At 38.6% G+C, this 12560-nt stretch overlaps 1 protein-coding gene across 2 annotated transcripts in view; it reads left to right on the top strand.

Moving 5' to 3' along the window:
- The first annotated feature begins 621 nt into the window (after positions 1 to 621).
- Positions 622 to 12560, top strand: part of LOC105379958 (ABC transporter G family member 23) — a 63691-nt gene continuing 51752 nt past the window's right edge. For both annotated transcript variants that reach the window (XM_038111677.2, XM_038111676.2), the window contains exons 1-2: positions 622 to 905; positions 7774 to 7817. In XM_038111677.2, the coding sequence (XP_037967605.1) occupies positions 7780 to 7817 (38 nt within the window). In that variant the 5' untranslated portion in view covers positions 622 to 905; positions 7774 to 7779. The remainder of the gene's footprint in view (positions 906 to 7773; positions 7818 to 12560) is intronic.

Here is a 12560-nt window from a genome sequence, read left to right as displayed (position 1 = left end):
GTGGGCCTTTTTGGCCTACCACCCCGCCGGAGGGGAACGTCTGCCTATTTCGTCTCCAGACCAATGTTTAATATTAGCATATCAAACATGTATTATACTCAATGTTTGATATTGATGAACTTATCTGAACAATAAGGTTCCTATAAAAATCCTCAAATTTTTTATTCCAGTTAACTAAGTAAGTACCTAGTTAGTTAGGTATTTCAAAATCCTGAAATTTATAGGTAAGTAGATAAGTAGTTAAGTAAGTATACTTTTTTTACATAGGTAAGTAGGTATCAAAGCATTTTGGTGTTAAGTAGTTATTTTTTACTCAGTTCATCTTTGGCTAGTGCAACGATTAATTGACACTAGCCAAACCACAGCCAAACTTACAGTAATATGTAGGTAGTACATAACATTCAGAGGCATTACCCGCTTCAGCCTCAGCTGTCATGTAAAGATGTAAAGAGCACCGAGAATGCCCGGAGGAGGTTGGCTAGCTACAGCGGGTATAATGCAGCCGTGTTGAAACGTTGGCTGCAACCAGGAAGTGCCGTTGCCTCACTGCGTTTTCTCACAATCGGGTAGGCGGTAGGCGCACAACACATCGGCTAGTTGGCAGGTGTAAACAACTCTTCCATTTCCACGGAGTCCATAGATGGTTCAGCCACTGTCGGCACCGCTCGTGGCGAACCCGGATTGATACATTTAACTAAATAGCGGTATTTGACGAGAATAAATCCCGAGATTCAACTGAGAAAGTGATCGGTTTAGGCGCGGATTACGCGCCATACAGTGCCAGTGTTCCAATATTCAAATTCACACCTCAACGTTCTATTTTATCTTTTCTTTTTTCCGTGTGTGTGCCAGTGGTGACTTTTCAGTTTGTTGTTTTTGGATATTTGGACATCAGTCTACAGTCGGTGAGTTGACCCGATTTGGTTTCAGTTTTCTTTCAGAAAGTTAAGGTTGTATTTTGCCTACATAAGCACAGACGTTCCTCTGCTCGCCTGCTTGCATCCGCCAGCAACCAGCATTATGCAAGTTTCCGCATTCATTCATTTTATATAATTAATTTGATTCCGATGCACCGTCGGGCACTGGGCCCTTGTGCAGTGCTGCAGTGGTGCGTTTCGACACTGCAAACGGTCAACATTTTGAAAGTTTATTCGTGACGAAAAAAGTAAAAGTTTGAAGTGTGAATAAGTTTAAAATGCCGTCATTTCTTCGTTGTTAATGTATGTATGTACACGTGAACTAAGCGTAGCGACTCAAGAAATCAAGGTTGTTGGGAGAAAGTGGCGGCGGCGGTGGCGGCGGCGGCACACAGACCGACGCACACGGCCGCCTCACACGTATAACTCTTTCCAGGGACCTTCCTCTTGTACCTACTCTCTAAACACCCGGAACAAACTAAAATCTTATTATTCAAATATCGAACTTACGCATTCCGATCACATTTTTTAACGCGCAAAACTAACTGCTCGTGATAAATCCGATCGTTATAAATCCGGCTCTAGCTGAAACAGATAAGCTTTAGATTCATTTAAAGAAGAAGTCGTGTTATACTTAAAATTCATCTTAGTACATTAACGCGTTGAGTTTATTGACAAATTATGTGACCTGGGTGGATATACTTGATATAAAATAAACAATTGCGTACCTACTCGTATAATGGAGCCATGAATCAGTATCACATTGTGCAAACACCGTTTAGTGCAACAATTATAGCCTCTTTGTTGAGGAAAAGACCCGAGATTCCGAGATGCAATGTGTAGAATAGTCGGGATCAGATAGTTATAAAGCGTAGCTAAGCGAAAGCTTCATCTCATCATCATCATCAGCCAATAATCATCCACTGCTGGACATAGGCCTCTCCCAAGGAGCGCCACAACACTCGGTCCTCGGCCTTCCTCATCCAACCACTACCCGCCACCCGCCTAAGGTCGTCAGTCCAGCGGGCAGGAGGGCGTCCCACGCTGCGTTTGCCTGTTCGTGGTCTCCACTCGAGAACTCGTCTACCCCAACGGTTATCGGTTCTTCGGCAGATATGACCAGCCCACTGCCACTTCAGCTTGCATATTTTGACAGCTATGTCGGTAACCTTAGTCCTCTGACGGATAACCTCATTTCTGATACGATCCATCAGAGAAACCCCAAGCATAGCTCTCTCCATAGCACGCTGAGCGACTTTAAATCGGTGGACCAGTCCTACCGTCAGTGTCCACGTCTCTGCACCATACGTCATCACTGGCAGGACGCACTGGTTGAAGACAAAAGTCTTCAACCAGTGCGTCCTGCCAGTGAAAAAAGTGAAAAAAGCTTCATCTGTATATGAAAAAAAAACAACAGTTTATAAATCAACAGACAGTTTGAGTTCATAGTGTAAGTTTTACAAGTAAGGCACACATTCACTTACACTTAGTAACCTCTATTTACTGATTCAATTATGAAAAATGAACGCCAATTCTGAAATCCCGCTGCCGTAATTATACATAATATACTAACTTAAGCTATATAGCGTCATCAGCAGAAAACACAGGCAATGCATTTTCATAATAAGAATCTATATTATTGACTTTCATTCGCTTCCACTCAATCCCATGAGTTTTACGATATACCTACTAAATATACCTACCTTGTTCTTGCCGTGTCGTCGGTGCCTCATGTAGACTCGAAGTTGTCACCGTGGTGAAAAGATTGGCCAGTTAGACTAGCGTCTCAGCTGACTACCCATGGTCCAGGGTGAACCGGACGTAAACAAGAAACAGATGGTATACCGCTAGAGAAGGCTAAGAAGATAGGCAATAATAAAATTCAAGTCAATAAATAAATTCAATACTAGAAAACCAACTATGAGTTTCAGGACTTTTCAGGGAAATTAAGTATATACCTATAACTTCAATTTATTTTCCTCTTTGCTACAAAAATGCTAAAAAATATAGATATTTAGACGTTTAGGACATTTATTTTGTCGCATAGAAGTCGATGTTACTAAGTAAGTATCAACCAGACACGAGTGATGTTTCATTCAATCAGATAATAAAGCACATAACCTGACTCATGCACATTTCGTAACAAAGTAAATGGATCTCTTCAGGAGAACTTTCTAAACGGATGGATACAACATGGTCTGTTGTTTATCTATTGTGATAGCGCCAATAGAAACACGCTTACAAACACTTGCTTTATTTAACTTGATGTTAGCTAAGTCAGCTGTTCTACGATATTTCTTTTCATCGTAAGAGCAGAGATAGCACATCCATTCCAAAGAGCTCATTATTGGTATTGTATCTTCATGTCATTGTGGTGCTATGGAATGGAAATTTACCTACAAGGAGTCAATGTCGTGGTCCCCAGCCTCACAGACTTTCTTTAAGATGGTATTCTTCTTCTGATCGTGTCGATGACTACTAGGCTTTGGTCACGAATTGGGCAGCCAGACTAGAGCCAGCCGCTGGCTGCCGGGCGCCCTATTTAAGACTCAGCGTCACACTAGGAGGCTTCTTTCATATACCGCATGAATACAAATTATATTTTTATGAGTACGTTTGACAAATCAAAGCCACGGTTCACAAATCTAGGGCGAGATGGAACGAGTTTTGTTCAAAACTATATTAAAAGTTGAGCACATACGAAACTGCGTCCTAGATGCGGACGCCGGGTCGCCGGACCGGTCGTGATGTAACCGCGTGGACTGCTGGCTGCTGCTCTGTGCTCCTTTCACTTCACATGAGTCCTTTTTATTAAAAAAAAACAGATTGACATTTCCATTGTCTGTGGAGTTTGCGCGGGAAATGACGATGGGTGAGCTGAGGATTGAAGTGGATACCACCTTTCTCCCAGCGTTTATGCTCCAACAAAACTCCACTGAAGCCAGCCGATGAAGGCAAGCAAGATGTGGAGGTTCTGTTTCTCATCAGTGTTCAACCAGTACAGGCAAGCCAGAGATAATGAACAGGAGATGTCCCTGGCAAAAAAATATTTTGTTTGGTCGTCTGTCCATGCCTCAAATGCATGAAATTTGTTAATATCATTATTAGCATTAGCCATGTTACACTGCCATTGATAGATAAGTAGTTAATAAGTATAATAATGTGAATCAGACATTATTTACTTACTCATAATGAATATGTGACATGATGTGTAATTGTGCACTCAATTTATATCACCAACCTAACTACATCCTACCTATTTGATTCCTATTAGTGACGCGTCGTTGCAGACTTATTTATAACATAAATATAATAAAATATCTAGAATTGAATATGTACATTGTACAGTGCGGCCACTGTTACAATAAATCCGTATTTATTACACTGCGGCATTTTGTGCATTCTGAGATTTCCGAGACTGGTAGCAAGTACCTAGGTACTGGTAGCAAGTAGCAAATTCCATTCATATAAATCAAAAACTGCTGCCAGATTTCACGTGTTACTCCAGTTAGGTACTGCATACATATTTTTAGGCGTAATACCTATAAGTGGGGGCGGGACGAGAGCAAAATTAAATAAGAAGATTCTAATCTAGACAATTTAGATAAAAAATCTGATTGTATTGAATAGGTAATTGAATCAATGCTCGATGTAATAAAATAGTTCTTGTGTTAGATACTCGTGTAAATTTCATGACCATTCATTAGTTTATTTGCTTATGTCTTTGTCTAACAATACAAACTGCATTTAAAGAATTTGACATTATCACGTGGTTAAGCCGGGAATTGAGCTTGCTCAATGTGATGATATTTAAATTATGTTTTACCAATTGAAATGGTCAAATCATGACAATAATTTACTTGAAAGTAACATAGTGTCTAAAATAAAAATAATGCCTTGAAAGTTAACCATAGCTCAACTTACGCAGAAGCACGTAAATGAAACGTTCAAAAACGATGACGAATCTAATTAGAAAATGACGTTACTTTTAATGCGCTATGCGGGGTAAACTTATTATCTAATTAAAATAATTTCTTCTTAACTATTTAGTATTGTTCGTTTTTAAATTAAACTTTCACTTGAGCTTGGCGGCAACTCGAGAGATGATGAATTAGAAAAAAAGTATGAACATATTATTAGTAAAAAAGTGCTCACTTTACAAAAAAATATAACTTTGTAACATTGCATAAATCAATAGCTGTCAATAAACATATTATAAAATTAAATACTCACATGGTTATATTTTTCATGGATTAATGTTTTAGGGAAATATTTATGTAGAAGCTACATAAATACATATTTACACACTTAATACTACTTATTACACATAATTTCACTAGTCATTCACAAAAAGTACAATAATTATCAATGTATTGCATAAACAGAATGTTATACTGAACTGATGTCACATCCTCCATACATTAGACATCAACGGGGTCACGCAATGAAAGTTCTAGTTTAAAAAACTATAAAGCTCGTTTTTAGCCAATATTTTATAATAACTAATATTATTTCAATCTTTATCCTGTTGGATCTTTGCCTAGTAAAAGGACCACAGGTCCACAGAGCCTCAGATACCTCTGCTACTCTTCTGCTGATGCGACTTGTGACTTATCTAAAGTAAAGATTTCATTATGATCCTTTGCTCTTGTCTATGTTGGATGAGGGTATACAGGGTGTTGCAAAAAGGGAAAACTAAGCCGAAACCTACATGTGCAGCATGGTATATTTATCAAAATCATTCTCGATAGTCCATAGTAAAAAGTCACGTGACCAACAAAGTTTCTATGGAAAATGATTTTTTATGCGAATTTTGAAATTCTGATTTCAGTTTCGGACTTAGATATACGATGCTGCACATGTAGGTTTCGGCTTAGTACGTACATCCTTTTTGAAACACCCTGTTTATAATGTTAAAGCCATTCCATCGGGCAGCGGAGGCCTATTTCTGTTCTAACGCTGGTGTGTGGTGGTCGGCTGGAGCAGCCTCATAGAACCGGTCCAGGAATGCGGGCCCCGCGCCGGACGTCTTGGGAAATAGGAGGGTCACTCTATATGACGAAAAACTAAGCTTCGGAGCGCTGCTGTGACGATTCTATTTCGTTGTATTAAACGTGTCGATTGCACGGCCACTCCCGATGATTAGTTTTCGACGTACCACACGCACTTCGGAATCAAGGGTCTCACGCATTGACTTATATACATCTACTAACTAAGTCATTAGATTGGCCTTACCACAAAAACTTAGACAGTGTTTAACAGATGTTTAGCGCTGTCAAACACCTACAAAATCTGTCAAATTTCGAGTGTTTAAAGTTTTTTGTGGTAATGTCGGCAAATGTTGTGTATGTACGGGTGACTTTGAATCCCGGCAAAGTTATATTGTAAAGGACACTCATATAGATAGATAAAGATAAAGATAAAAATTCATTTATTGTAAACATGGGTAAATAAAATGGTGTTACATAAATATTAGTTCTCCATGCTTTGCACTATACAGTACGTACAACTTTTTGGATTACCTACACTATAGAATTCATGCAAATTTATAATAATAGATAGATATGCAAAAATAAGTAACTACAACTAGCGACTTTGTTAGTTTGTCGTCGACACGATAAGAAGAAGAGGTGACTACAAGTAATAAATATTGGCTAAGTAAATCTAAAATAGTGAGTAAAGGGCGTATTTCACAATGTCTTTTGGATAAAAGTTATGTGTTTTATGAAAATCATACCATCATGTAATTAATCATTCAGGCACAAATTTATACAGCAGAGGTCAAACTGTCAGTAATTACAATCAAATTATCGTTAATACTTCTGGAGTAAGTTTGCAAAAGGTTATTTAAGTAATTTTAATAAGGAACTGACCTTTTTAGTTAAATTAAAAAAAAACAACAATAAAAGGTCAAAAAACTACTGTCTTCATTCCCATAAGTTCAAAAACGGAGCAATTTCCTGCCGCTACGGAGCATGAACTTCTGTGGGTCTGTCTGGACAGGAAAAGGTCATAATTAAAGAGATTGACAAGTTTTTTTAACGAATAAACGTGGTCTGTTTTATAAATCCCCACGGAACCCTAATTTGCAGTTGATGATAGAGCTGTCTATCCGTCTGTTGTCGCAATGAGGCGAGCACTCACTCCGTGTCATCTCTAGATGTCCACTGCGTTGCATCATCGGACAAACAGATGGACAGACAAAACAAACACTTCAATGTAAAAAAGTTGTAGACGTAGGTGGTAGGTACCTATGGATATTGGTTAGCCGGTTTTGTAATTTACCGATGAGACTTTATGTCAGGATTAAGGGAATTTTAATACCAATGCTTGCGATGAAGCATTATTACAAACATATAATATAAAATACAGAGAAGTGAGATATAATCTTACATTTCCTTGAAAATGAATGGAAAATAATTTAATTGATCAACCTTTGCCACACATCTAAATAGACTCGGCTATTGTATGCAAAATATAAGTGGGACCATTCAGCATCGAGATCACTGCAGGTTGTGCGCGTCAGCAGGTACTTACATCACTCCACATAGTGCATAGGTATAAAATGCACCTTGTTTATCTATAAGTAGGTACTGAGGTAAGGTAGATAGGTAGGTAGGTATATGCTGAGTAAAATAAGTTAAAGAGAGGGGTGTTAGCAGCAGCGGTTGATAGTAGCAGTAGCGGTTGTCTGTTGCACTTGCATTGAATAACAACGAAGCTATTCCCCAGAGTCCAAATATTCTCTGCTGGAGTTCTAAGAACCAGGCACCGGGTTTTCTGAAATGAAACTTTAGTTTTCGTAGTTGCTATTGATGTTTTCGGCAATGATACTAATGTGTTGTATTTGTTTCAGGACGCCATGGCCACCCAGCCGGCCTTGTTCAGTTGGACCACAGGGTGAGCATACTGAGTTTTACGTTTTTGATAAAACAGTTTCTGCAAAAAAGCTAATAAGTATATCCATGAATGGTAGATACCTAACGCTGAAAATAAGATAACTTGAGATGAATATACATTCGTACTAGGAAAAAACCTACTGCAGAGAAGTAAACGGTTTATTTATGTTCCTCCGTGTGCCAAATGACTGTAATTTTCAAGCACAAAGGTCATATGCGGAGTCAGAAATCGCATGCTTCATGGCTCAATCGTATTATCCAAAACTACTTAGTGGGAGAAATATTAAATAGTGAAATAGGTACCTATTATACTTACATATAAACCAATGTAATTCTGCGTTAGTGTCTTTAATAGAGTTACATGCGGAATGTAATAATATAGGTATGTTGTAGGGGTAAATTTAACTGTACTTAACCCTTATTCATAGAAAAGTTATAGGATGTTTTAGCTATTGAACTGTTTTTCCTCTCTAACTCAGAATAAATTGGTCTTTTACATAGAAGGACAAAACAGTTCAGTACCTAGCTGTATATAAATTGTAATATAATTTTTCTATGTATGTGGTATGTGTCAATAAAACAATAGAATCAACTCAATCAACTTACCAATTCCCTTGATAAGTAGGTAGGTACCTACCAATATATATGAAATTCATTAGGTTTCGATATAATGCGAGTGAAAAATCGTATGCTTTATGTTTACTATTATTCTTTTGATAAATTCTTGAAGTCCTTTAGCTATTTTCTAAGAAAGGTTTATTTAAGTTTGTTCAGTTCATGTCAGATCGCGCAAGATGAAGATTTGCGTGCTCATTGTGGTTGTAACTACGGCATTACCACGGGTACGCTCAACCACAGTTATTAGTGAACTAAACATCTACACATTTAATACACATGACGACAATATTACACGTGTATCTTACTTAATACTTAGGGGCGTTTCAGTGTAACTGGGAAAGTTCTAGGAGAGTCATTAAACAGTACACTTGAACTTTATATTATTCATAATGCTGATGGCAACACGCTAGAGTGAGTTGCAATTTATGGCATGAACAGGACTGTACTTAGGTACTGTCGCTAACAATAATGTTACTGAGTCTTCGTTCTCAGGGAAATTCTCCTTACGTAGGTAAATACACATTACAAGTTGGGTACTTATGCAGATTAATGTAGAAATGATAGACAAACTTATGAGTTATGTACAGTAGAAGATCGCTAGATGTGACACTTTCAGGCTAACTTTCCTCTAAAACTTTTAAAAAGCTTTTCTCATAGAAATGTTTTTATCCTGTATGCTACTGACTGGTACAAAAATACATAACAAGTATGTCTACAATTAAATTGGCTTCCCTGGCACGATTTTAGTGACCACAATTTTTCATTTTATTTCTATTATTGTTACTTAGATCTTTTATCTACCTAGATGACCAAAGATGGCTAAAAAATACGACAAGTACCTACCAATATCTTATACATAGTTACTGCTGATAAGTTGATAACAGAGCGAGCTGCTGCACCTCTGCCTACCCCTCGAGGGACCATATAAGTGAGTGTGACACATGCTTGAAGCGTACTCTACTACTCAATGAGTAGCGCAGCCTCCACGCTCCGTCACTTCCTCGCGTGAAGCAAACGAGACGAGTGACCTGCCTCAATGACGCAAGAGCCACTTTCGCCCGCGCCGAGAGGTCGCCCGCCGAGCCCAATAACCTAAATGCCAAGGAAATGTCCAACTCATTTTCGTACTTAATCACTGGAAATATGTAAAGTGTAAAATAATTACAATGCGGCGCAACTCTTTCACTGATCGATTCGTGTGGTTTTGTGCGGCAGCGCCATCTAGCGACGTGGGCAGGAACTACGATCAGTGCCATCTACTGGACGATAAACCAACTTCGTGTATTGTAAAACTATTTGCTATGTTGAATAGATGGTGTCAGCTGTAGCATTTTCAGTTAATTTAACATCGCGACATAGAAGCTTCAATTATTTATGTATATTACTGGTACTAGTTATTATTCTGTGCCTATATCTAAGTGGTCTGTAAATACGATTAGGTACAACTTTAGTGGACTTTCAATCTCGATTCAAATCAAACATTTTCAGAAAATATGGCATAATCTATCCTCAGGGCTACATTTTCATGATAGGTACCAAATTGGCTACCTACACTAATCCTATAACTAATATTATAAATGCGAAAGTAACTGTGTCTGTCTGTTACTCTTTCACGGCAAAACTACTGAACGGATTTCAATGAAATTTGGCATACATACGGGTCTAGACCCTGCGAAAGAACATAGGCTACTTTTTATCACGGAATTCCCACGGGAAAACTTTTTAAGGCGAAGAGAAGCTCGCGGGAACAGCTAGTAAGATAATAAAGTATTCGTGTTTGGCTTTTGAAACTTCAAAATTGGGAAAACTAGAATATAATAGAATATTGCTTTATTGAACACCACATAAATCAGACATACAAAAAAACATACTTATAGACTAGAACTAATGTACAATAGGCGGCCTTATCGCTGAGAGCGATCTCTTACAGGCAACCTTATATGTTGCGGAAACAAAGTGACAAATTAGAGGGCGGTGTACCAATAATAAAAAAAACTATTTACATCTATACCTGTTGGTGCCTATGGTAATGTATGTCTGTAATGTACGTCGTGTGCTAGAGGTTCATGGTATTTTTTATATTATGAAGGACAAAACTAAAGTCAATAGACACAAGCAAGTTGGTCAATTAAACATAAAAACATATTTAATTTAATAGATGTTGATTTGTTGAATAGCAAACACTAATGCTGGTCTACGTGCGAAATATCTCGTTCGGAAACCAGTTACGTTTAAAAGTTGACCTCCCGCGCGGCGTCGGGGGCAGTCGGGGGGGGCGGGGCGAAGGGCAGCCACACTCGTGGTTTTCGGACGAAACACTTGATCCCTCAATTTTACTAATAATATCATATTTGATATTAGTCGCTTATTGACGATGGCTTAAAGTGTGGGTGAGTCCTGAGTCGACCGCTGGGTTCAACAACAAAAAGTTATTGCCTTTTAACTAATGTCACCATTTATATCCCCACCTTTCTGACCACCTATACAGTATAATGGTTTTCCTCCTTTCATTTCCATTTCATAATTTAAGTAAAGGACTTCCACGAAAAGAGTCGTAAACAACCAACACGTACGAGCTACGTGATTTTTCAAAAATGAAATAAATGTATTTGACACCTCGTCAAAAACTCATACTACGCCTTCTCGTTTAGTCTTACAGGACCATACATTATGTCCAGTACTACACGACAGCACCAGCCCCCCACTTCCCCCCCGAAGGTGGTGACCGGAAGCGACCCCGGCCCTGACTCCCGCGTAATCACCAACACACAAGAACACAACATTTTACACAAACATAAATTAAACAAGTGGATGTGAAGGCCGCAAGCAGTGGTGGAACGCGTTCATACAGATACGAGGGTTTATTATTATTATTGGTGCATTCCTTGTATAGGCACTCATTTATATTTAAGTACCACCGAATTCAAATAGCTTTTTGTCATTTTAAAATAGGTTTATAAATTACGTTGTGTGATTTAAGAATTTTGCCTTTTTGACTGGCACAGAGTCTAAACTCCTGTGTTTAGATTTAGAAGTCATCTAAGCTAAACTAAAATTCTCTAACTTTTCTAGTAATTTCAAGGCTTGTCAAAAGTGTGAATAGTTGGTGCCTACTTATAGCATATCCCTCACCTTGGGTCATAAAAACGCATTGAAGTAGCGGCCTAGACACCGGATCAACTCTTCAATGTGTAGGTGGATAATAAAAATATAAAATAAGCACCTACTTACAATAATACATAAGTAGGCATGTAAGGTTTTATTGGTAAAGTAAACATCACATGGCCTCAGCCACGACCATCTCGCCCCACTCGGCACTGGCAGTGAGGATAGTAACACCATGCAACCTGTAGGCTGCATTTTGCAACTTTTCATGTCATTTAAATACTTACCTTTCATAAATCTTACTATACTTACTATTAATATAAGTCCAGTGCACCCTGGGCAGGCAACGATAGCCGCCAATCTAACTGGCCATTCCTGTGACCACACCACAGTGACCCACGGGGTGCGCTCTGCCGACACTACTCGAATGCTCCACTGGCCCCTCCACCGGCTACTCAACCAGACACATTCACTTCGGTATCAAATAAAAATGTATCAACAACAACATTTCATAACATCCACCATATTTCCGACGTTCTCTACATTTTATTAACGATCAATATCCTTTAAAAACATCCATCCAACCCTATCCAATTCAAATTGCACATTAATACCGAGAAATAAAACCGCATTCAGGCTGTTTAGTAATTTTGTGGATGTTTTACGCAATGCAAATCATCACACATACCTTTACATTTACAACGGTCACGGAATAATGACTCTACATCCTCTAGCAACAGGGCTGCTTGTGCAGTGCTCGTGTCGCTCGCTCAATCTCTGTAACTGGTTTGAAAAGTGATGTTTTTTGTGTATCCCTCAGGAGCTGGGAATCCCATTGACGTCATTACACTCATAATTTGACTTGGCTGTACTCGTGTTGATTACACCAAACATCAAACAATTCCAGATATAGAAGTAAATTACAAACATAATGCTCACGACTGTAATCCCCGAAGGGGTAGTCAGTGGTGACTCGCAAGTCACCCACTTTTCACTGTATTCGCGTACCTACCTACGTGTA

Source organism: Plutella xylostella, chromosome 26 (assembly GCF_932276165.1).
Source record: "Plutella xylostella chromosome 26, ilPluXylo3.1, whole genome shotgun sequence".
In the NCBI taxonomy this organism is placed as follows: domain Eukaryota; kingdom Metazoa; phylum Arthropoda; class Insecta; order Lepidoptera; family Plutellidae; genus Plutella; species Plutella xylostella.
The sequence above is the reverse complement of the archived record's forward strand: the minus strand, read 5'-3'. Positions and strand labels throughout refer to the sequence as shown.